General features: G+C 34.9%; 1 protein-coding gene and 1 long non-coding RNA gene across 2 annotated transcripts in view; one reads left to right on the forward strand and one right to left on the reverse strand.

Annotated features, from left to right (window-relative positions):
- SCN9A (sodium voltage-gated channel alpha subunit 9) overlaps positions 1-27,554 on the forward strand; it is a 162,086-nt gene that overhangs the window by 107,522 nt on the left and 27,010 nt on the right. The window contains exon 18 of the mRNA XM_029934449.1: positions 18,433-18,553. Within this exon, the coding sequence (XP_029790309.1) occupies positions 18,433-18,553 (121 nt within the window). The remainder of the gene's footprint in view (positions 1-18,432; positions 18,554-27,554) is intronic.
- The window catches only part of LOC115287754, an 80,710-nt gene that overhangs the window by 27,115 nt on the left and 26,041 nt on the right, over positions 1-27,554 (reverse strand). The gene's annotated exons all lie outside the window — the stretch shown is intronic.

Here is a 27,554-nt window from a genome sequence, read left to right on the forward strand (position 1 = left end):
ATAACAGCCTCATATGATTTTATAGTGGTACAGACTCTTACAACTTTTAGAGAAGCCCCTTTATTCACTGTAAATCTAATCCCCAAATTCTTTACTGCTGTTTTGACCAATGTATCTACTTATTTAGGCTGCTGAAGTGAAGGTGCTCATATTGTGCACCCAGCAGAGAGGGAACATTCTGTGTAGACATCTTCTCACAGAAAGATGCCTCTTTCATTCCTCCTCAAGCCAAAGGCAGATACTTAGCTTTACTTAATAGTTCTTTAGAGTTTTGAAACATTATTATCAAAGTTGTGATGGAACTAGCCTTTGGAGAGAGGAGGTCAATGAAATATTCAAATTTTACATATTCAAACTTCCCTCCTTCAAGAAAGTGTCACTTAAAACACTGCAAACACTTATGCAGAATTCATGTCCCATAAGGAACTAAACTCCAAATAAACCCCTTATTAACGTTAATCGTTAGGGGGAAATTGCACAGGAATGCATTAGGGAATATTTTCTGTAAACCACTGCTATTCATTTGTTCAATTCATATTTACTGAGCATCGTCCACTTCCCATTTCCATGCTAGACATTAAGAAGATGCATCATTAGTGCACTCATTAGTTCAGTAAACGTAGACTAGAGGTCTTTGTCTTTGGCACAGTCCTAAGTGATGAAGAATAAAGCAAGGCTTCCCCCTTTAAGAAGAAACACATATTGAAACAGAAATTATAATTAAACATATAAAACAGAATGAAAACAGTTTAGTTTGAGGACAAAATATGCAGACAGGATAGAGGAAAGTGTAATCAACCTTAAAAATAAATTGGGATTCTTCACAGAGGAAATGGCATTTTGAAGGGGTTTTATGTTGAAAAGAGAAATTCTTGCTGCAGATCAGGTGAAAGATCTTTCCAATGGAGGTAAAGAGCCCAGTGTCTGTGGAAGACCCAGATGTAAAAGGCCCACTAAATACTTATGAAGGGGGCCTGGTGGGAAGTAGGAGGTTACCTAGGTAGACTGGAGCCTGGAAATGAATAGTTTGATGTACCATGTCAAAAGAGTAAGATGCATTTCTTTTTATCTAACAGAAAGAGACAACTTTAGGGTCTTGTTTTATTATACCTTGTTCATAGCAAACGTGTACTTCTGAAGAAAATTCCCTTGGGGAGTGTAGTAAGGCCTAGCCCCAGAGAAAGATGAGAAAATGGGAAGGTACTGCAGTTTTTCAAAAGACATTTGATAGGGTCTCAAGCTAAGGGAATGATGGTGGCAGATAGGGATAAACTCTGAGACAGTTGCAAGTCAATATGTAAGGGCTCGGGTCTGGATATAGGGGTCATGAGCTGTTGCAGAGAGTGCATCAGTTTCCTGTGGCTGCCATAGTAAAGTGTCACAAACTTAGTGGCTTTATGCACAGAAATTCATTTTCTGAAAGCTCTAGATTTCTAAACATCTGAAATGGAAGTTTGGGCATGGCCATACTTTCTCCGAAGCCTATAGGGAGCATCTGCCCTGCTTTTTCCTAGCTTCTGATGAGGGGTTGTTAATCCTTGACATTCCCTGTAATCAAATGGTGTTCTGCCTGTGTGTATGATTTCTCTGCTTCCTATAAGGACACTAACTGTACTGGATTAGGACCCACCCTAATGACCTCATCTTAACTACATCTGTAAACACCTTAGTTCCAAATAAGGTCATTCAAGTGGACCAGGAGTGAGGATTTCAGCATACTCTTTTGGGAGATACAAATTGACTCATAACAAAAGGTTTTATCTAAGAAGACTGGAGATTATATATATATATATATATATATATATCAGTGCTATTAAAAGTTATATAGGAAGAGGAGAAAATTTAGGAGGTAGAGTAGATTCAGAGTTTAATTTGGGGGCATCTTAATTGTGAGCTACTTGTAAGATAGCCAGGTGGTGCTGAACAGTATGTATTTGGAAACTTAGGTCTTAAGTAAAGAAGAGAAGTCAGAGTTGTAGACAGGTTGGGATTTTAGGTGTTAATTTATGTTAACCACAGTATATACAGAGAGTCAGCCTATAGTCAGGGTCCCTGGGGTACCAGCTCTGAGAGAGAAATCTGTGTGTAACAACAGATTTACTGGGGAGTGTTATCAAGAACAACACCTAACACCTGTAGGAAATGAGGGACGCAAGATTATGGAGCGCAGGGAGAAATTGAAGCGCTCTGCAATTTCATCAGAGGCCTGTGCTGATCCTATGGTCATCTCCTATAGGTACTAAGATGACCCTTTAGAGTAGTTCCAATTGAAGCAAGAGGGTCAGGCCTTTGTACCCTCCTACCAATGAGTCGTTGGATGCAGACTCTCTCTCCACCTTTCCAGGGGAGGAGATGAAGGAACCTTGAGTGAGGCAGCTCTCTTCTGCAGAGATTCAGTCGTGAATTTCAGCCCCCAACACTCCTGGTAGCTGGAGAAATGAGAGGCTAACGTGAGATCAGGGCATTGCACTACACCATCCACCACACTTCAAGCACATCAGAAAATAAGAGGGCAAGTGATCAACTCAACACTTGAGTAGTGAACGCAAAAGAAGAAAGCACCAAAGAGACCAGGAAAATGTGTACATATTTGCCACTTTCATACACATTCTATAATGTCCCTCCTTATGACAACCAGGAGAATGGATATCATTCATCTATATTTACAGATAACTAAATTTCTAAAAAATTAAGAAATGATATTTATTAGTCACTGATGATTCTAGAAGTCTTTTTAAAATGTAAACCCTGAGTTTTAAATACCATATTGTATACCTAAAAAGGCAAGATGTGAGTAGGAATGTAATTGTTTTCTGTTATGCCCTGTAATGTTGGAGTTAAGGATCAACTTTTCTATAGTGGTATTGTGCTTTTGTGATCCAAATTTGGCTTTTCATCCTCCTTAATGCTGATTTATTCCATTATAGTCTACCTCAATAATATAACATAGAATGGAACAGAAAAATAAGCCAGTCCTTTGAGGATTCATTGAATGAGACATAACAGATTGATGGCATGTGAGAGAAGGTGGCTCTTGAGCCAGAGCCTAAAGGTTGGAGATCATTTCATTGCATGGCTACAGTGGAGGAGGAAATCCCAGGCAGAGGAGCAAATATTTATGTTGTTTATATGATTCATTCATTCATTAATCCATATACCCCTTCATCGATTCACGACTTAATTTTCAATGCCATTATCTTTGGAGAAACGTAAATGTGCTTACTTGTTATGAAATGCATTCCTTTTACTGATTTGATTAAAAAAATGTTTAAATATTTGTAGTCATCAAGGTTAAATATTTTATGTCCTTTTATCACATGGTGGTTTTAATTACGTTGTTACTTGGTCTCTCTTTAGATTTTTATAAAGTTTTTTTTTCTTCAAACAGTTATTGCCTTCACCAAAAAGGCCGTTAAGATCTTTTCTTATTGTTGCATTTTAGAAAATAAAATAATCTCTTCCAGGATTGCATTTGACTTGACAAGATTTAGGGATTAGTCACAATTATACAAATGTATAATTATAATTACTATTATACTTTAATTATACAATTAAGCTAGTATTTGATCCTATTTTTAAGTTTATTTATTTATTTTGAGAGAGAGAGTGCAAGTGGGGAAGGGACAGAGAGATAGGAGACAGAGAATCCTGAGCAGGCTTCCTGCTGTCAGCCTAGAGCCCTATGCACGGCTTCCACAAACCCTGAGACCATGACCTGAGCCGAAATCAAGAGTCAGTGGCTTAACCAACTGAGCCACTGAGGCACCCCTTTGTACAGATTCTTAAAAACACAAAACGAAACAAAGGACTCTTACAGAATTTTACTTAACCATTTCTTTTTTGCAGATTTGTTTCAAACTAGTTGAAAAATCTTCATCTTTATTGTATATTTTTGTGTCTAAAAACAATGACATTTTGGTCTGACATTTAAATCAGTGTTTCTTATTCTTTATATTTTGATAAATTTGGAAACATTTTTTCCTTCAATCCTGTTCAAAATGTCAAAATTGAATTAATATGGTAATTATAAGTAAACCAAGGAATGCTAATTTTAGAATATGCTTTTTAAAAACTCCGCACTCCTACTCTCACCCACTCTTGATATTGAGAATCCCTCACTTTTAAATGCTTGTTATACAGAGCAAACAGAGCAAAAGATTGCCTTAGCATATTACAGTATTTAAATTCATCTCCTAAGTAAACAGAACTTTACACCTATTCAGTTGATTGTTTTTAAGTCTATGTTGAATGATATTCAATCTTATTACTGTTTCAAATATACTGCTTTGCATTGGGCATAAAGCATGTACTTTCTAACATACAACTAATTTTTACTTACAGGTATGTGACTTTAAATATTTTAAATCAGTTGACTAAACTATTTCATCATTCTGCATTTCTAAAAGTCAGTACTTAACCTTCTTACTTCTCACAGGGGTTAAAACAAACTGGATCAATCAAGAATGCAGCTCTGTGCTTTTAACCAGACAAAGACATATGTGACCACTTTTACACAGGTTATCTAAAAAAAATCATGCATATATGATATTTTTTTCAGTGTCATGCATGCTGTTCAGTACTAAATGTTTCTGCCTGACCCATTGCAAGAAAGTAGAAACATAGACAATTGTTCTGTAGATGAACTGACATCATAGCATGTCACTGGGGCAATTCCATCATTTTTTGTGGTTCTCTTGACGACTTCCTTGATGTATCTCTCTCTCATGTCCTTAGGTGATTCAAGTGCATGATCTATACATTTTTAGTGGATGGATTATAAAAGTAATATATAGAATGTAACAGAAACCATTGAAGCAACATTAATTTGAAAACCTCTAGCAGCTTCCCTTCCTAATCTAATCTGATCTGTCACATTAAATTGTCACATTTATTGCAATGAGAGTAGAACTTTGAGAGTAAGTTCTCATTATAACAGCATCAACAACAAAATGGTAATTATGTGCATGAAGGGTGATAAATATATAGGTATATATACACAATATATACATCTATCAAATCATTATATTGTACACCTTAAACTTACACAAAGTTGTATGTCAATTATATCTTAGTAAAGCTGAAAAAAAATAGTCACATTAAATTTAGTAAATTAAAACTCTATTAAGAAACCATTTTTGTGGGAAAACTTTTCAAACATAAATATTAAATTTCAGAACAGAAAAGGAACATTCTAACACTAGCCCTGTATTTACAGAAATTAAGACTCACAAATAAACTGTTTTCTAAGTACACATCTAGAAAGTTGAGGACAGAGCCACAGTACCCAGCTTCTAGGATAACATTGAATATTTTTTGAAATGGTTTTAGGCACAGTGATAACATGGGCTTTATTTCTTAAATCAATTCAGTAACTAACATTTGATTTTTATTTGATTGTATATAAAATGCATCAATTAACATTTAATAGGCCAAGCCTGTGAAGGAATGAGTTATAAGTGCTTGAAATGTTTAATTTGATTCCAAAAGCCAATTTATACACTGCGGAGAATGTTTCTTATTATATATATATATATATATATATATATCATAAGGAGACAGGCAGCATAGCCTCAGGAAGGGAAGAGGTTTAAGTGGAACGTATTAAGTGAACACTAAATCTTTCAATAAAACATAAAACACTTTTCATAATATTGGAAGCAAATTAATGTGGATTGCCTTATATAGTATTTCTAACAAGTATAAAAGAAAAAAATGCCACTCAGTTATATTTTGTCTTAATTTTAGGATAGTTTGTTGAATGAACTCTAGAAAATAATTTTCTGTGGGAAAAAAATCTATGCTAATTGGAATCTTACTTTTCCTTTTATAATCTAGTTCATAGTTTTAATTGCTCTGTCATTGTTGGGATGTTTTTATTATTGTTTTCCATTGTGTAATGTTGAAAGCAAAACTATCTTGAAACTGATACCCTCTAGGGATAATGATGCTAACAGTTTCTAATTAAAAGAACAAACAACTATTGTTCCGATTTACTTGAAGTTAGCTTTAAAGTTTGCTCCTAAGGAAAAAGACCTATTTTTTCTATTTCAGATGGGTGGTGATTCAGAGGCAATATTCTCTTATAAAACAATTTTATTTCAGAATGTACAAAATCTTCTCCCCCCTATAACCTAAAGATGCATACATATACAATAGTGTGTATCTATCTATCTATCTATATACATATGTATATATATATATATATATATATATATGTATAGGTAAAACACATATTTCTTTCAGAAAATGGTTTCCAGAAATGTGTGTGTGTTTAATTCTTTAATTATTATTATTACTATTTTCTTTTTCACTAAACTGTTAGAAAACATGAGGTGCATGTTAATGAAAGGTCATTCTTCTGAAACCAAAAATCTCTGGATATTTCATTTGTGAAGAATGACTCAAAATATGATACTTTTCTTTGGCAGAAGCTGCCTACATAAAAGTTAGGAAAGATATGCTTTTTCTGTGCCAATTTTACATTGTATTTTTAATATTAGAGATCCATGTAGTCAAAAAAACTGGTAACTGTTCCATTCATTGGAATTTGTCTTTCCTTCTCCTTCTTCATTATGAGTAGTTTTCAGGGTTCGCATAAATGTACAGGTAGTTTTTTGGTTGTTATTCTTTTTTAATTATAGTTGATTAATGAGCTTGAGTCTTAGGGTTTACATTTTTACCTCACATTTTGCCATCATGGTTGCCTGGGTTCCAATCCTTATTTACCCACTTCTAGGAGGCCTCAGTAGTAGAACTGTTTAAATACATGTTTCTCAAGTTTTTAAGTTATTCTTTTCTGATTTGACCCCATGTATTCCAGCTACTGAGCTATCTATTCTCTGCAGATAAGAGTTCAGTGTTAGGGCACAGAGCCCTTGAATACCATTGGTTGATTACATGGCAAGTCCATATTGGTGAATGTCATTTGCCTTTTGAAGATCCAAGATGACACTGTAGAATCTGGCTGAGACATCTGGAATCAGTCCAGTCTAATTACATGGCCAAAATTTGTTTTGTTTGCTTGTTTTTATATACAAGATCTTATCTTTTAGGCATATAAGTCATCATGTTTTTGGGTAAGAATTGCCTTAGGTAGAAGATTATGAGAAAAATAAGAATTCTCAGTGAAATCATTTCCTTTATTTTGAATTGCCATGCGGTGCCTGAGATTTGACCTCATTATTTCTCCAACCTCTAATACTATAAACCACATTGACCCTGTAATGGAACTGTTAAGTAGATTTCCTGCTGAGCAAGCAGATGCTCTCTAAAAATCTACACACTTTCTCTCCTAGTCAGTCATCAAGAACACTAGAAAAGGAAAACTTCCCTTGCTTCCCTTTCTCTGAAAAAGTGCTGGGGTTTTAGTTACCTGTAACTATAATATGAGTCAAGAGTTTATTGTAACTAGTAATTAAACTAAAAATTCTCTGCTACATTAAATGGAAGTAATTCTAGATAACAGGAAGGAAAATACTATGGTCTTTTCCATCGATGAAGGATATCTTCGGTACTTTTTAACTGGCATTATCATTTAAAAAGAATCTTGAGAGAGATTAGAATTTTAGAGACCAGGGAAAGGGTTGGAGGGACTTGAGGGGCCTAGAATGCTAAATCATGTAAAGAAACTAAATATCAACACTCATAAGATGAAAAACATAAATGGTAATATCATAGGGAATCTCCAGTTTTAAAAAGGCTGAGGAAGATAATATTTGCATTTCCCCAGAGAGAAAAAAGGGATCTAACAACTGCAAGGAAGAGGAAAGCATATTTTGGTCCCAGACCAGAAAAGAATATTTAAAATTGAAGTTACCGCATGATAGAAAGGTAGCTTGGAAAACACTGGACTCTTACTCCCACAAAGCATAGTAGCTATCTGTGGAATTCTTCTCTAAAGCTCCTTTGATCCTTTATTCTGAACTTTGCCATTTTACTCCTTTAATGATTCAGAGCCCTCATTATGAACATCAATTGTAAAATTAGACTCCAAAATTAAAAGATGGGTGATTGATTTGATTCTAATAAAAAATCTTTCTCAAGCTTAATGAGATACAGTAGAGCTTAGCTTATCAATAATGTCTCCCATAATTTTTCTGCCCATATATACCTATCCCTTCCCTTTGATTTGCTTCTCTCAACTTCTTGCTGTCTTCTGTGTTTTTTTGTTTTGCCTCTAAGGTAAAATAACTATTCTAAGCTCTGCTCCTCAAAGAGTATCTTTTGTTGTATGTAGCAAGTAGACTTACAGTATGTACTTTAAATGTATAATCTTGGCAATGTTTTCAATACCAACCATCCTCTTTGAATAAGGTTTTTGTTGGGTTCTGTGTTTTCTATAATGCTGTTATAGCTTTGATTTTTTTTTTTTGGCTTTTGAGTGCCAGATTATCAAATTATTAGATAACTCTACTTCATACCTCTCAAAATAAGAAATGGCCAACTAGCATGAAATAGCCTTATGATGTAAATGCCTATTTCAGGATATGGTGGTAATAAATTTGCAGGTTACCAGCTTAGGGCAGTTTCTCATATGACTCCTGTATATATAACAGTCTCTACTCACATCCAGTGTTGTAGAAAACACACCTTCTAAGCAATCGAAAGAAACACGAATTAAAAAAAGCACTTAATTTGATCATTTTTTCATGTTTCAGGTTTTTATTTAAATTTTACTTAGTGTTTTTTTTTTTTTTTGAGAGAGAGAGACAGACAGACAGAGTAAGCAGGGGAGGGTCAGAAAGAGAGGGAGACACAGAATCTGAAGACAAGCTCCAGGCTCTGAGCTAGCTGCCAGCACAGAACCTGATGCAGGGCTTGAACCCACAACCGTGAGATCATGACCTGAGCGAAGTGGGATGCTCAACTGACTGAGCCACCCAGGTGCCCCTAAATTGTACTTAGTTAACATATAGTGTAATGCTGGTTTTAGGAGTAGAATTTAGTGATTTATCACTTACAAATAACACCCAGTGCTCATCACAAGTGCTCTCCTTATTGACTATCACCCATTTAGCCCATCCCCCACCCCCACCCACTTCCCCTCCAGCACCCTCAGTTTGTTCTCTATAGTTAAAAGTCTCTTATGGTTTGCCTCCCTCTCTTTTTTTTTTCTCTTACCCTATGTCTATCTGTTTTGATTCTTAAATTACACCTATAAGTGAAATCATATAGTATTTGTCTTTCTCTGACTGATTGATTACGCTTAGCATTAATACATTCTAGATCCATCCATGTCATTGCAAATGGCAAGATTTCATTCTTTTTATGGGTGAGTGGTATTCCATTGTATATATACACCATATCTTCTTTTTTTTTTTTACACCATATCTTCTTTATCCATTTACTAGTTGATGAACATTTGGGCTCTTTCCATTATTTGGCTCTTGTTGATAATGCTGCTATAACTATCGGGGTGCATGTGCCCCTTTGAATCAGTATTTTTGTATCCTTTGGGTAAACACCTAGTAGTGCAGTTGCTGGGTCATAGGGTAGTTCTATATTTAACTTTTTGAGGAACTGCCATACTGTTTTCCAGATTATCTGTACCAGTTTGCATGTCTACCAACAATGTAAAAGGGTTCCCCTTTCCACAATCCTCATCAGATTTGTTGTTTTCTGAGATGTTAATTTTAGCCACTCTGACAGGTGTGATGTAGTGTCTCAACATGGTTTTGACTTGTATCTCCCTAATGATGAGTGAAGTTGAGCATCTTTTCATGTGTCTGTTAGTCATCTGGATGTCTTCTTTGGAAAAATGCCTCTTCATGTCTTCTGCTCATTTAGCCACTGGACTATTTTTGGGTGTTGAGTTTGATTAGCTCTTTATAGATTTTGGATAAAAACCCTTTATCAGATATGTCATTTGCAAATATCTTCTCCCATTTTGTAGGCTGCCTTTGAGTTTTGTTGATTGTTTCCTTCACTTTGCAGAAGATTTTTATCTTGATGAAGTCCTAATAGTTCATTTTTGCTTTTGTTTCCCTAGCCTCTGGAGATGTGTCTGTCAAGAAGTTGCTATGGCTGATGTCAAAGAGGTTGCTGCCTGTGTTTTCCTCTAAGAATTTTGATGGTTTCTTGTCTCAAATTTGATGGTTTCTTGTCTCACATTAAGTCTTTCATCCTTGAATGTATTTTTGTGTAGGGTGTAGAAAGTGATCTAATGGATAGAATGTTGCTCTCCAACTTTCCCAACCCCCATTGGTTGAAGTGACTGTCTTTTTCCTAGGATATTCTGTTCTGCTTTGTCAAAGATTAGTTGACCATAGAGTTGTGGGTCCTTTTCTGGGTTTTCTATTCTGTACTCTTGATATGTGTGTCTCTGTTTGTGCCAGTACCATACCATCTTGATGATTATTACAGCTTTGTAGCTTAAAATCTGGAACTGTGATGCTTCCAGCTTTGCTTTTCTTTTTCAAGATTGCTTTGGCTATCTGGGGTCTTTTGTGATTCCATACAACCTGTAGGATTGTTTGTTCTGGCTCTGTGAAACATTGCTGGTGTTCTTTTGGTAAGTGTTGCATTAAATGTGTAGATTTGTTTGGGTAGTATAGATGTTTTAACAATATTTGTTCTTCCAATCCATGAGCATGGAATGTTTTTTCATTTCTTTGTGTCATCTTCAATTTCTTTCATTAGTGTCCTAGTTTTCAGAGTACAGTTCTTTTACTTCTTTGGTTAGGTTTATTCTTAGGTATCTTATGGGGTTTGATCCAATGAAAGTGGGATTGATGCCTTGATTTCTTTTTCTACTGCTTCATTATTGGTGTATAGAAATGCAACATATTTCTGTATGTTGATTTTATATCCTGTGACTTAGTGAATAAAGGTATCAGTTCTAGCATTTTTTTGGTTGAGTGTTTTAGGCATTTTACACAGTATCATGTCATCTGCGAATAGTAGAAGTTTGACCTCTTCCTTACCAATTTGGATGCCTTTTATTTCTTTTTGTTGTCTGATTGCTGAGGCTAAGACTTCCAGTGTTTGTTAAATAATAATGGTGAGAGTGGAAACACCTATCTTGTTCCTGACCATGGAGGAAAAGCTCTCAGTTTTTCTCCATTGAGGACCCCATTGTGGGTCTTTCATATGTGGCCTTTATGATGTTGAAGTATTTTTCCTTTATCCCCACTTTATTGAGGGTTTTTATCAGGAAAGGATACTGTATATTGTCAAGTGCTTTTTCTATATCTATTGAGAGGGTCAAATAGTTCTCATCCTTTCTTTTATTAATGTGAAAAATCACATGGACTGATTTGTGAATATTGAACTATCCCTGAAGCTCAGGAATAAATCCCACTTGATTGTGGGCAAATAATTCTTTTAATTTACTGTTGGATTCAATTTGCTAGTATCTTGTTGGAAATTTTTATGTCCATAAATTAGAATTATGTTAGAATATGTTAGAATAAACATAATACGGGCCTCATAGAATGAGTTCAGAAATATTCCTTCCATTTCCATTTTTTGGAACAGTTTGAGAAGAATGGGTGGCTCAGTTGGTGAAGCAACCAATTCTTCACTTTGGTTCAGGTCATGATCTTGTGATTTGTGAGACTGAACCCCACATTTGGCTCTGCACTAACAGTGCAGAGCCTACTTCAATTCTCTCTCTCTCCATCTCTCTCTTCCCCTCTCATGTTTGCTCTCTCTTTCAAAATAAATAAATAACCTTTAAAAATAAAATAGATATTAATTCATCATTAAATATTTGGTGGAATTCCCCTGGGAAGTCATCTGGCCCTGGATGTATGTTTTTTGAGAGATTTTTGATTACTGATTCAATTTCTTTGCTGGTCTGTTCATATTTTCTATTTCTTCTTGTTTCAGTTTTGGTAGTTTGTATGTTTCTAGGAATTTTTCCATTTCTCCCAGATTGTCCAGTTTGTTGGCATATGGTTTTTCATAATATTCTCTCACAATTGTTAGTATCTCTGTGGTGTTGGTTGTGATTTCTCTAACTTGTTATTTTATTTATTTGGGTCCTTTCTCTTCTTTTTGATAAGTCTAGCTAGGGGTTCATCAATTTATTAATTCTTTCAAAGAGCCATCTTTTAGTTGCATTGATCTATTCTATTGGTTTTTCTTTTTGTTTCTATATCATTTATTTCTTCTCTAATCTTTATTATTTCCCTTTTTCAGTTGGCTTTAGGCTTTACTTGCTGTTTCTTTTCTAGCAACTTTAGGTGTAAGGTTAGGTTGTGTATTTGAGATTTTTCTTCTTTAGGTAAGGCTATATTGCTATATCCTTTCCTCTTATGATTTTTTTCCCACATCCCAAAGATTTTGGACCATAATATTTTCATTTTCATTTGCTTCCATTATTCTTTTATTTCTTCTTTAATTTCTTGGCTAGCCCATTCATTCTTTAGTAGGATGTTCTTTAACCTGCATGTATTTGTGGTCTTTCCAAATTTTTTCTTGTAGTTGACTTCAGGTTTCATAGTGTTGTGGTCAGAAAATATGCATGGTATCATCTCAATTGTTTTGTATTTGTTGAGGTCTGATTTGTGACCCACTCTGTGTGTATTCTGCTGCTTTAAGATGAATATATCTGTTAAGTCTATCTGGTCTGATGATCATTCAAAGCCATTGTTTCCTTGCTGTTTTTCTGCTTAGATGATGTTTCCATTGTTGTAAGTGGGGTGTTAAAGTCCACTACTGTTATTGTATTATAATCACTGAGTTTCATTGTTATTAATTGTTTTATATATTTGGGTGCTTCAAGTTTGGGGCATAAATATTTACAATTGTTATATCTTTTTGTTGGGTAGACCCCTTTATTATGATATAGTACCCTTCTTTATCTCTTTGATTTAAAATCTAGTTTGAGTCTAGTTTGTCTTACATAAATATGGCTACTCCATATTTAGCATGATAGATGGTTCTTCATCCCTTCACTTTCAATCTGCAGTTGTCTTTAGGTCTTAAATGAATCTTTTGTAGGCAATAGATAGATGGGTCTTGTTGTTGTTGTGTTTTTCTAATCCATTCTGATACTCTGTGTCTTTTGATTGGAACATTTAGTCCAATCTTAGTGAAAATCTTCCCCCTTAAAGAGTCCCCTTTAATATTTCTTGGAGGGCTGGTTTAGTGGTTGTGAACTCCTTTAATGTTTGTTTGTCTGGGAAACTCTATCTCTCCTATTCTGAATGACAATCTTGCTGGATATAGTTTTCTTGGTTGCATATTTTTCCCCTTCAGGACATTAAATATATTATGCCATTCCCTTCTAGCTTGCCAAGTTTCTGTGGATAGGTGTGTTACTAAAAGACTAATTTGTCTTCCCTTGAAAGTTATAGATTTCTTTTCCCTTGCTGTTTTAGGGATTTTTTCCTTATCTCTGTATTTTACAAACTTTACTTTGTCTTGGTATTGGCCATCTTTGGTTGATTTTGATGGGAGTTCTCTCTGCCCTCTGGATTTTTATGGCTGTTTCCTTCCCCAGATTATGGAAGTTTTGGGCTATAATCTGCTCAAATAAGCCTTCTGCCATTTATCTTCTCTTCTTCTGGGTCTCCTATGATACAAATGTTATTATACTTTAAAAAGTCACTGAATTCCCTAAGTCTGATTCATGACCCAGTATTTTTTATTCTCTCTTCTTTTGAGCTTCATTAATTTCCATAATTTTATCTTCTGTATTACTTATTCATTCCTGGGTTTCTTCATCCATGTGGTCATTACATTCAGTCCGTTTCTCATCTTGGTTATAGTATTTTTTTTATCTCGACTTGACTAGTTTTTAGGTCTGTTTTCTCTACAGTAAGGGACTCCCTACTGTCTTCTATGATTTTCTATGGTGACTTCTATGCTTTTCTTAAGCCTAGCTAATATCCTTATGATTGTTGTTTTAAATTCTGGCTCAGGTATATTACTTACATTTGTTTCACAGAGATCCCAGACCAGACCTTTTTTTGTTCTTTTTTGGGATGGATGAATTCCTCCATCTTGGCATTTTGTCTAGGTCCCTGCCTTCTTCTGTGTGTTATGAAAGCTTGCTATGTTTCCTGTTCCTGAGAGTAATGGCTTTATGAAGAAGAGATTATATACTGTCCAGGGCCTGGCATTTCAGGAAGGGTTTCTGCTTTATGCTGTGTGCACTCTGCTACTGTTTTGGCTGCTTTTTCCCTCAAGTCGGTCCTCTGCAATTTCTTCTTGCCTGAAGTGGGAAGTGTTTGGGCCTTGCCCATAGTGTGGTGAGTTTTAACTAGCTGCACTTTGGTCTGTTTGTTAAGAGACTAGATCCTATTTCTCCAAAAGCTGAAGCTTTACACACTCTATGGTGAGTAGACTTGGTGCACACAGGAGTTTGTCCTGGTCTTCTGGGAGAGGAGCACACTGCTCTGGTTCTCAGGTACACTTGCCCTAGTAAAGAAGCACCTGCAGAACTCAGACATGTGGGGCTGGTGTAAGCAGCTCAGTTCTCCACTGGTGAAGCTGTTCTGCTCACTGAAGTCAGTCTGTGCTGATGGGAGGGGGAGAAAAATGGCACCAGCCCTCTTCCTCACCCCCGAGAAGAGAATTTGCATCTGCCACTGTCTGTGAAGTCCTCACAGAAGAGCAGGCAATCTCCCCTCATGTGTTCCAGGTGTCCTTCAGCTCTCTGCCTTCACCCTGTGTCTGGGCCATTCTGCCTTCCCAGCAGTGTAGTGCATCTGTGTTTTATCTCAGGTATGTTGGCCATTTCAAAAGTCCAGACTTTAGGGACCTGGTGTGACACAGACCTGCTCTGGTCCTCTGGGCCAGTGTCTCGTGGCACTGGGGTTCGTGCCAGTTTAACTCAGAAGGGCATTTGCACCAACACACAGGAACCTGGAGTTTAGAGTAAAGTACAGCAAAAAACAGTATCCAGGTAGGCTGCCCTCAGCAGGTGTCTCTTTTCCAATGCTAAAGAACAGGGCAGCACAATGGTGCCCACTGGCTCTTTTGCCCTCTGAGAGACTATGCCTCCTCTCCCAAATGCACTCCAATAAGGGGAAACTATCCATCCCAGTGTGTCCCAGGGGGCCTCAGATCACACCATCTGCTCCTAGTCTTCTGCCCTTTTTCTCCACAGGAGCACCATTGTACCCACTGAGCTCTACATTGACCACGGTGTGGACTTCTAAACTCCAGTTTTTGAGCTCCAATGGTTATAAGACCTCATGATAATCAGCTCCTCTCATTTTCACAGTCAGTGGTTTTGAGGAAGTACTTTTCTTGTGCAATCCCCTGTTCACTTCTTTCGCTCTCTCTGTCTCTCTCTGTGTATCTCTCTCAACCAACATAATCAGGGCTCCTTCCCCTCTGCAGCACCCACAGTCCTTTCCTCCTCCAAATCACATATCCATACCTCTTACCTTCTACCATGTGATCTTTTCTCTCCCTCTAGTTGTGCAGTTTGTTTTCCCAGTCCTCAGATTGATTTACTGAGTCTTCAGAATGGTTTGATATTTATCTAGCTATGTTCAAGGGACAAGGCAAGCATAAGGTCCTCCTACTTACCATCTTAATCTACCATCTTAATCTGATCATATTTTCAAACATTGAAAGGGGCCTCTTAGATGGCTATATAAGTTTGTAATCAAGATTAGATTATTTCAAAACTACTTCAGTGTTTTATAGATGCACATTGAAGAATATGGTAAGATATATATACACACACACATACATACACACTATATATATAGTAGGGAATAGAGTCAGAGAGAGAGTGGAAAGGACTTTTGTTTTTTACCATATATTATTGTACATTTAAATTTTTTGTATCAAGTATATAGATTTTATTTAAAGGTAAGACAAAATTTTAGAAAGTACCTGCAAATAATGCCATATTATTCAATAAAAGGGCAGGAATGCTGTCTATGGCATACTTCCTATTTCTAGTGCTAATGAGTCTACATCTATGATGCTATGTTTATATAGCCTATATGTATAGGCTGCTAAAGGTAAAAGATTATATTTGTTGACAAGCAAAAGAGTAATTGACAAAAAGTATGTTTCATTTTTTATTAAAAATAAAATCCACACAAAAATTAGAAAATCGGCTATCTATAATATCAAAAGGGAAATTTTCTACCCCAAAGTGTTCATTTCACTGCTTTTAGTTAACTATAATAACTTTTCTATTTCCATAATTACAAGAAAGGAAACTAAAAACAAATGATTGAGTTTATAGATATGAAAATAATAATAGTTATGTAAAATGATTCAAATGTTTAGTATGATCTTCTTTGTGTACTAACCAAGAAAATAAGAAGATTGATGGTTAAATCAGCAGTACTTGCTATGAGAATTAAATGCATTTCCCTTCAAGAGAAAATTGTTATTGTAGATGTTAGCCTTTCTTTTTAAAGGCATCCTTTTGGACCATGTTAAAGAAACTTCCACTTTAGCAAGTATTACATTTAATGTCTGAATAGATTAGATCTAAATTCTCTACATCACTAGGGCATATACATAAATGTTTAATATTATATACAGTATTAAAATAGCTACTTTGTGAATATATCATGCATTCCTAGGAAAACACCAAATTCCTAAAACCATTCTAAACTTGAATTTCTAAAAAGTCATAGCAATTTGGCTTATGATACAAACTGTAGTTCATATTAAATATTTCGATCATGTCTATTCCAGTGAGGAATAATCTTGAATAACTGCCATTTATGATATAAAATTTGAGCCAAACACTGAATTTAAATGACAAAAAATTACCATACTGTTAAAAAGAAGTTTCAGAAATGACAAGATACACTTTATAAAATCATCTTAATTTTTACTTATAAATTAACTTGGCATATATTTTTTTAATGCTTAATGAGAAAACCAAATACCAAGGATGAGAATGTTTCACTAATTTAGTCTGAGGAGGCATTCTGCATATTAGACACATTTCATTTTAAATTTTATTTTAAAGTCATTTTAGATTAATCCAATCAATTTGTCTGCTTTTTAAATGAAATTTCATAGTGATAACTGTTCATAACTGATATTATTATAAACTCCTCAACCTGGTGGGAATAATGCCCCTATACAAATGGATTATAAATATTAGAGTAATCATAATTCTTTTATCTCATTATAAAAACTTTGCTTATATCGTTTCTTATATATAAAACTGTATCAATGCCTTTTTTACTGGTATTAAATAATGTATGATATTAATAGCACTGAGAATGTGATACCCACACTTATATATTCCCAATAAATCTCTAAAAATTAATAGTTTATATTAGGCCTATGATATTAATGCAAGTTAATTGATTAAGAAGCCAATTTAATGGAAATGAGTATTTCCTTGATTTTAGTACTTGTATTTGTTGAAATATTCTAAAACAAAGTAAAGGGATAATCTTAATAAGAAAAGCTTATGCTGTAATAACTAGTAGTTTTCAATATTCATATGTCATTCAGCAAATGAGAATGAAAAATGAACTCTTCTATTGATGTGCTGCTCTACCCCTTATAAAGCAATATTAGGAGAAATTGACAGAGTTTTGCTACAATTGCTGTATGTATTTTTTCTAAAATTTCTGTGTAAGTGTGTAACATCATGTTTGATTGTAAATTTCTGGGTGGGAAAATCTTGTGTTATGATCAATTATATGATCATAATGGCAGTGAATTCATTTCTCTCATGTGTGAGTCTGCCATGTTTAATTTCATTGAATCTTTGTTTCAGATTTTGCATGTGGTGCTCACTTTGGTAGCCACTATCTTTTGACCTTAAAAATAATACTTTATGATCTTTTCAATTATATCCTGAAATTTTATACTTAAATGGGCTGTGTTGGATGAAATAATTAGTATGGTCTTTAGCATTTTGATTCGAATATAAATATTGACTTGTTTTTGTGTTGGTGAAAAGCCTTCTATCTATATCATCCTGATACATATTCTTAAATCCAAGAGATAATAAAAGAAATATGTTTGGATTTAATTTTACACTAATTTATTTCTTCTATTTAAATTTTAAATATCAATAAATTTTTTCTGCCAACTGTCAGATATGATCTTTCAATTATCAGGCATTGGCAATTTGACACTTGTATTATTCCTATTAGGGTTTTGGTTGTCTGAAAATAATAATTATTAGTGTACACAAATTTATATTAAACTTAAAACATAATAAATATGTGGCCATTACTTTATAAATGCTATAGTTTACCAAAAAAAAATCTTATGCTAATTCTGTCTATATACTTACTTGCAGGCATACTAAAAATAATAAAATTTAATTTTCACAGGATGTGTAGATAGAAAGATCAAACATAGATGCATTGTAAGGTTACTTGACCTCAATATGTGTTTATACATTTTTATGGCCATCATACTTGTTAATCTTTTTTCATAACACTTTGCATGACTTTGATTATTAAGTATGGCTTGAATATAAGGTTTGAATAACCTCTAAATGAACTGCCTGGTGGGTGGTGCATTTCTTTTTAGAGATTGAACCGGTCGAGTTCCTCTGAGTGCAGCACAGTTGATAACCCTCTGCCAGGAGAAGGAGAAGAAGCAGAGGCTGAACCTATAAATTCAGATGAGCCAGAGGCCTGTTTTACAGATGGTAAGAGAAAAATCAAGACCTTGGTTAGCCATCCATTTATTGCTATTTGGGGTTTTGTCTTAAAACCTAATACTTACCAGGGATTATTCAGTGAAAAGTCAGAAGACTCCACTGCATGCTGATTCAGCCATGGCTCCACAACCAAGGGTAAGTCATTGAAGCTTACAAAGCTTCAGCTTCTACACTTAAGATACTTTACTGACAATAATTTACGATGACAGTATGTTATACCATAAAGCACTTTACTTACTTAGGATGCTCATACTTCTCATTTTAGATTCTTTATTCATTTTTCCGGTTCTGTGGAACCACTAGAATACAGCTTAATGCAACAGAGGCTCCTACTACCTTATCATCAAGAGTTGAAGCCACCAGCCAACATTCAGTACATCATTTGATACTGTTAACCACAGTCTGTCTCAAAATCCTTCCTTCACTTGGTTTCAGAAGCCACATTCTACCTTTGTTCTTCTTTTGCATCTCTGAGAGTTGAGTTTCTTCCCCTGTTTCTTTCAGTGACTATTTTTATGCACATCCCTTGAATAGCAATGTCTCCCCAAATTTCAATGCTGTTACCTTCTTATTCTTTAGCCCTAAGGGGTATCCATATAGTATCCATATCAACAGCTTAAACATCTATTTGTTGTTTGACTCTTAAATTATTATCTTTCCCTCTGACCTCATACTTGAGTTCCAGGTATGGTCATCTCCACTGGTTGCCTTTAAACATGTGAAGTATAATTAGTTTAAAACAAACTTTAGTGAGTTCTCCCCCATATAACCCACAGCATCCTCTAGTCTTTATCTCATTTAATGACATCATGATCTATCCTGCCTCTCAGCCTAAAGACTTTGATTCAGCCCTTGCCTCTTTCTTTCTAGCCACAAGTTGATTACAGAAACCCCAAGCAGATCAGACACTCTGGGGATAGGGTGTACATCCTCCAGGGAATTCTAATGCACACCAGAGGCTGAGAACCATTGGTCTGCAGGATAAAACCTGAAGTCTTTAACAGCATTTAAAGCCTTTTGCATTTCAGTCTCTTCTAACAGTACCTCCTTTGATTCCTTTTAACTTTCTGACGTATTGAACTTACTACTCCTGGAATTTTTCAGGGATTTTATTCAAAGTAGTGACTCTGAACTTGACCTATGAATGTATGCAATATTTTATAATCAAATAGTGTGTTATTCAAGTAAATACACAAACCTATTGTAGAGTTGCAGTATAATACAATAACATGGACCACAAGCTTTAGAGCCTGATAAACATGACTTCTAACTGGCATACCACTAATTCTCTGTGATACTGCGAGCACATTTTTCAATCTTACATCTCAGATTCCTCATCTGCAAGACAGATATAAGAATCACCTCTGAATCATAGGGATCCTGAGGACATTAAATGAGAAAAACACAAACTAATTACCACAGTTCCTAACATCCTTTTTTTCCTTTTTTAAAATTTTTTAAAAGACTATTTTGTTAACAATCCTGTATAGAAGTTCTGGTAGCACCATGTTGATGCCAATGACTTGGTATCTATTCGTCTCAGAATCAGTATTTTTTGTAGAAATCATTGACTTGTGTTCATCCTCTATGATTTTCTCAACCTGCTTCCTCAGTCAGTGAACAAAATGCCTGTCAAATAAAGATATCTTTGAACTACAATGAGTGCATAAACATTCTTTAAATACAAGCAAAATTTCATTTTATGTGAGAAGCAAACAAGTTTGACACCCAATTGGTAAAAATTTTGTGTTTGCTGAAATTAGTACCATGAGCAAAACAATTTCCTTTAGAAAATTTAAGAATTTAATAAGGTGTTGCCTATTTCTCAATATATTGAGTAGCACCTTTAAATATGTACAGATACAACCAAGATTTCCTCTCTGAAGTTTATTAATGACCCTAACTTAAAATTCTAGGATAACTAGAAATAAGTTGGGTTTATCAAATTATGTCTTCAAATTAGAGAAGGGCTTTAGAAAAACTTAAACCTTCTGCAGAAAGCACTAATGCTAAGCTATTTCAGACTGTAGGTGCTATCTTACTGAGATTAAACTTTACAAAGTTTATTTTAGTTCTATGAAGTTCTAATGATAATACTTATGTGAGTCCTTTGAGATTATTCATAACTTCTAAATTGAGTCTAATATATAAGAGGTTTTGTAGAAACACATTTTCAGATGAACTTTGACCTGAAAAATTGAAAATTTACTGAGGGCCAAAGTTTCAGTTACATAAGGTAAATACATCCTGAAGAGCTACAGAAATGGGACTATAATTAACACTGTACTGTATACTTAAGATTTGTTAAGAGAGTAGATCTTAAATGCTCTCTTCACACTCAGTAAAGAAGAAATTTGTAACTGTGTGAAAAGATGGGCTGTGTTAACTAACCTGACTGTGATGATTATATTACAATGTAAACTTAATATCAAATTAATCAATTCATATACCTCAAGTATATACAATTTTAAATTATCACTTATACCTCAGTAAATCTGGGGATAGGGGATGAATAGGCAAAATCAACCTACAATGATAGAAATCAGGCTAGTAGTTAATTCTAGAGGATACAGACTGGTAAAGAACATGGGGGACTGCTTTCTGGGTGCTTAAGATGTTATGTCATGACCCACACGGCTATTATGAGTATATTAATCTATATATTTATGATTGGTATACTCTACTAAATGTATGTTCTACCTCAATAAAACATTTAAATGGGGACACCCCGGTGGCTCAGTCCATTGAGCGTCCAACTTTGGTTCAGGTCCTGATCTCGTGGTTCGTGAGTTTAAGATTCTGCATTGAAGTCACTGCTGTCAGCTCAAAGCCTGCTTTGGGTCCTCTGTTCCCCTCTGTCTCTGCTCCTCCCCTGCTCTTGATACCTCCCCCCAAAATAAATAAACATTAAAAAATTTTAAACAAAGATATTTTTTAAAAAGACAAGAAAATTTATGAAGAAACACATCTGTGAGTCACGTCACTCTGAGCAGCTGTGCTCCACTAAAAACTTTATACGACTGGACCTGCGAAGCTAAGAGGCTCAGCCTGATAAACCAAACAGGGCATCCAATTTGCTGAGCCTCTCACCATTTATCCACTTAATTATTCTTTCCTCCAATCAGCAAATAATCATGAAACACCTGTATTTCAGGCCCAGAATGTGCACTGGAGAGAGATAAAGCAATGAAAAAATAATGTCCCTTGCCCAAATAAATATGTAAATATTTAGTAAGGCAGATAAGTGATACATGGGAGAGGTCAGTGGTGGTTACGGTTTTACTGGGGGTAGGGGGGCGAGGAAAGGACTGCTTTAACATGATGAAACCCAGTATAGAGTTTATGAAATGCATCATGAGAACAAATTAAAGAAACCACCCAAAAGAAATAGTGTTTACCCATGGGGACCCATTAAAATGTTTGAGAGGTTCTCTGTTATGTTTACATTTAACTAAGAGTCCTTTTAAAAAAGAAGATATGATAACATTGCCAACCAGCTAGGTTGGAAATCTCTTAGGATATGCCTTTGCATAAAAGCTGGACAGGTGGTCCAGCACTCCGCCTCAAAATAAGAGTGAGACACTCTCTGAGGTGTGATAAATCCTGAGGGCCATACTTTATAAACCTTTGTCTCAGATAAAAAAAATAGCTTTCTTTTCTAATTAGAATGTATAGTCCTATTCTTGCCTCAATCCTAAGAATATTTCTTTTCAATGTTAAGACTGACAAAAATAAATCTCAGTAAAATCTTAAAAGGGAAAATTTTCTTCTCTGGTAATTATACTTGAGGCAGATAGATTGTGTTCTGCACAAGATCTTTGTTTTTATTTTGAGATAAATTATGAAGTCTAAAACATTATCTTCATGTAAAAAATAATTCCATCCTAAATTTTTTCATTCCTTCTGGTGTTTTGCTCAGAAGGAGGTCATCGGGAGTCAATTTTTGATCCTATTTTTTTACTATTCTCCCACATTATTTTATAAAATATTCTAGGGACACCTGGGTGGCTCAGTTGGCTAAGCATCTGACTTTGGCTTAGGTCATGATCTCATGGTTTGTGGGTTCAAGCCCTACATCAGGCTCTGTGCTGACAGATCAGAGCCTGGAGCCCTCTTTGGATTCTGTGTCTCCCTCTCTGTCTGACCCTCCCCCTCTCACATTCTGTTTCTCTCTGCCTCTCTCAAAAATAAATAAATATTAAAAACATATTTAAAGAGCCCCTAAAATATTCAAACCTTATTGAATACATTTGAGAGGTATGGTAGTTATTTTAAATACAATGAAGGTAAATTCATTAAGGTCTGAGATTATGTTAACTATAATTAATGTTGGATAAATGAAGGCACATGTATATTTTCTATTCACTCTGGGTTTTTTTTTTCATCCAATCTAATCCAATTTTCATCTAATTTTTGTAAATTCAAGAGTTTGCAGAGATATAACCTTTCAGATCATGACTAATGCTTGGATTATTTTACAACTATTTTTGGAGGGGAATTATGTCTTTTAAGTCAACAACACCTGACATATTAAACCATTTAGATGAATATACTTGAGTACTGTGAGCAGAAATAAAGGGCATAACTGATATTGTTTTAGCCTTCTGGGAGCTTAAAAGCTTCCAAAGAGAAAGGACAGGAACACACAAGATATACACAATCACAAAAACACCAGAGACTTTTGAGAAGCAACACAACACAAAACAAAACAGAGCATAGCTTGCTACATTTTTATAGTGCTGGAAATTCGAGGGCCAGATATACTTCATATTACTTGGATCAGTGAACTAATTTCATTTTAGAATCATGAAAGAAACCATAATAAGACATTGCCTAAACAGTACAGTTCAAGAGAATTCTAGTTTTATTGTTTCAAGTCATACTTTATGATTATCTGAATTAGTACTTAATAGGCTCAGTATTTTTAATTAAATACATCGTTTTATAAAACAGGAAATTATTTTTTCCTGGATAACTTTCAGACCTCTGAAACAAGTATCTAAAAAGTGTTCTCCCACCTTTTTACCTTCCCTCCAATTGGAAGGAAAAAACATTTTTTTAGTGATTTTTTTTATGTATAGTTGACACACAATGTTATGTTAGTTTTGGGTATACAGTATGGTGATTCAACCAATCTATACATTATGTTAATCCTCACCACAAGTGTAGCTGCCATCTGCCATCATACGGTGCTCTTCTCTGTAATATCATTGACTGTATTTCCTATGCTATACCTTGTGTCTAATTTATTTCATAAGTGAAGCCTGTTCCTTCCACTCCTCTTCACCCCTTTTGCCCATCCCCCCCATTCCCTACTCCTGGAAATAATCAGTTTATTCTCAACTTATGGATCTTTTTCTGCTTTTTGTATGTTTGCTTATTCATTTGTTTTGTTTCTTAGATTCTACATGCAAATGAAATAATATGGTTGGTATTTGTTTTTCCCTATTTCACTTAGCAGAATTCCCTCTAGATCTATCCATATTGTCACAAATAGTAAGATCTCATTCTTTTCTATGGTTGAATAATAACCCATATATATAATATCTTTATCCATTTATTTATCAATGGACATGCCTATTTTAAATAATGCTGCAATAAACATAAGGGTGCATGTATTTTTTCAAGTTAGTGTTTTTGTTTTTTTGGGTAAGTACACAGTAGTGATATTATTGGAACATATGGTGTTTCTATTTCTAACTTTTTGAGGAACCTTCATACATTTTCCACAGTGGCTGCAGTAATTTATATTCCCACCAGGAATGCGTGACAATTCTGGAAGGAAAATTTTTAAGAGAGCAATTAATTGTAGTTCCCCTTTTTTCAGTTCTTCCTTTTCTTCAAAGCAATTGTGGGCTTTTTAAAAATCAACTTCAGTTTTTTATATTTAAATTTTAAAATTTCAGTCATTACTTTCTGGGTCTCTCTTGGTCATGTTTCTGTTCAACAGCCCTTTATGAACCTAATTACTCCCTGACTTATTTACTATAGTCCCTCATACAGCTCTCCTATTTCCACTCTCTCTCCTTCTCCTTCAAGGCTTTCTCTTATTCCACCTGTCCTAGTGGGCTACAGGTAAATGTTTCACCGTTATTCCCCAAGAAAAATAAGGTATGCATATGTACATCAGTTTATTATAAATTTTATAGATATAAAGAATGTGTGGCACGTGATTTACAAGTAATAATGTAAACAATATTCCTTATTGTACATTTCATATAGCTCATTGATTCTCACAGAATGCTTTCGTTAAATTTTATTTGGTATTGATAAATAATCAATGATTGCAATTGATGAACAAGTATAGTTTTAACCCAAAGGTTGGTGGTATTTTCATATATGTTAGTCAGTAAGGTGAAAGTGAGACAAAGAAACTGTATGTTAGAACTTGACTCATTCATCAACGATGTTTGCAAGTCTCTGATAATAGAATTTGAATAATGAAAGAATATTTCCTCAATTTTTTGTGCTATTCATAGTGTCATGGCTACAAATATGACATTCTTATTGTTTTATATATTTTACTAATATGTCTTCCATCACTTTCTTAAGTTTACTCTAGAAAGTCAACAAGCCCTGGTTTATAGCATTTGATGACTTTTGTAGTGTAAAAATCTCCATCATGGCTTATTTCAAACTACTGATGTGCCTTCACCAAATGTGGAGTTAGGAAGAAATGACAGTATTCCAAATTTTCCATAATTCAGATAGAAGATAGAAAGATACTCAGGACCACAGATAAAAGTGAAATGATTAGAAAGGGATATATTTTAAGTATTTATTCTCTTTTCAAAAGTAAGTTATAATTTCCGGATGCCTGGGTGGCTCAGTCAGTTAAGCATCCAATTTGGACTCAGGTCATAATCTCAGTTTGTGAGTTCCAGCTCCACGTCAGGCTCTGTGCCTACAGCTCAGAGCCTCGAGCCTGCTTTGGACTGTGTCTCCCTCTCTCTCTGCCCTCTCCTGCTCACACTCTCTCTCTCATTCTCTCTCAAAAATAAACATTAAAAACAAACAAAAACCAAAGTAAGTTATAATTTTAAGTTCATATAGTTTAATCCTTGAGGAGTGCTGCATTTAACAAGTTCACAAAAGTTCCTGACAATTTAACAATGAATTTTCAAGAGCGGGGTGCACTGGCTTCAGCATACCACTGCATTCTGTTCCTTAATATTACTCTTCTAAAATGCTCCAGACTTGGCCGTTTGCCGTTCTTATCCTAAAATATATTTTCTGGGTGACCTCAAATACTGTTCTTGCTTATCCCAGACTTTCCCCTTGAGCTTCAGATTCAGACCTCCAAATATCTATAGAATATTTGTATTTGGAAGTCCTACCAGCATCTCAAACTCAAGCCCTGCCGAGTAGCTCCCACACCTTTGTTCTTCATTTCATTGCTGACGTTCACCCAGTTGTTCTGGGGTCCTTCCTTTCTCTTACATCACATATCCAATAAGTCTCTAAGTCCAGCTGACTTTATCTGCCAAACATATCTTCAATTTGTTATTGGTATAGAAACTAGAAGTTGCCATAACCGATCCCTCTTGTTAAGGCTACTATACAGAATCCTAAATGGTTTTCTGGCTCTGAGTCTTTCTACACCTTCAAGTTCCTTTATCGTCTCTTCCAGATTATTCTTCATTTGATTGTTGACATCTATTTAAATTGCATCTGCCTGTAACATTTCCTGCTTACAACCCTTCACCTACTCCTCAACATCTAAAGGATATACACCAAAATCCTTCATGACGTAGAAAATGCTTTCCATAATCTGACCAATTTCTCTAACCTAATTTCTCACACATGCCTCCTGCATACACTGCTTTCATCACAATTCTGAACTGCTTATAATTCCTGTGCAGAACATAGTCTGCTTCCTCTTGCCCTGGAATTCTATCCATTCTCCTTTTGACTAATACTTTGACTCAATTCAGGCTCCAGCTCTTCCTTCCAGAAAGTCTCTTTCAACCTCTCCTCAGCAAACAAGCCAGGTTAGGTAGACTTCTTCCATACTACCAAATAACCTTTTTACAGCTGTTATTTAAGTTGCCTTATCCAGTTACAGTCATTTATTTCTACATCTATCCGCCTAACCAAAACCAAGAATAAGTTCCCTGAGGAGAAGAAACCATGCACACAGATAAGTATACAAAAGATACTCAATAAATGGTTAAAACATTTTAAAGTCAATGTTCCTCAACTTATCAAAGCAGTGTGTTTTATACCTAGGATTCCAAAGACAGAGTTTTTTCTATTTGTATTTTTTTAAACATTTTTAAAAATGTTTATTTTTAAGAGATACAGAATGCAAGCAGTGAAAGGGCAGAGAAAGAGAGAGACACAGAAGCTGAAGCAGGCTCCAGGCTCTGAGCTTTCAGCACAGAGTCCAATGCGGGGCTTCAACCCCTGGACCAATAGATCACGACCTGAGCCCAAGTTGGAAGCTTAACCAACTGAGCCACCTAGGAGACCACATTGTTTTAAAAATAGACTACTCAAAACAGTTTCACCTGCATCATTTAATCTTCTAATCAAGATCTATTTCTTTTGAACAAAATTTTAGAAACTTCTAGCAATTCCCTTAATATTATCTATAATGGTGCTTTGCAAAAAGATTTTTGTTTTAATGTAGTGGAAGTATCAGAAAATTGTAGATGAGATCCACATCAAGGAAGACTAGTTTGTCAGCAAAGATCTTGAAAAGCATTTTGTCCTCAGATTTTAGTTTAATATTCATTCAGTGTTCATCATGTATCAGCACACTATTAGGACTACAATAATAAAAATAAATAAATAAATGGGTTAAACATTGTGGAAGAGATTGACAAGAAATGAAGTACAGAAGACAAGAATACACTTTTAAGTTAGAAATAACTGACAAGTTATTTTTAATTGAATCTATTCAAGTTGAATCTATTTAAAGCATTGTAAATGTTAGCGGTTATTCTGATGAGGGACATCCCAGGGAAAGCTTCACATTAAATAGGAT

This window comes from Suricata suricatta, chromosome 3 (genome assembly GCF_006229205.1).
Source record: "Suricata suricatta isolate VVHF042 chromosome 3, meerkat_22Aug2017_6uvM2_HiC, whole genome shotgun sequence".
NCBI lineage: Eukaryota > Metazoa > Chordata > Mammalia > Carnivora > Herpestidae > Suricata > Suricata suricatta.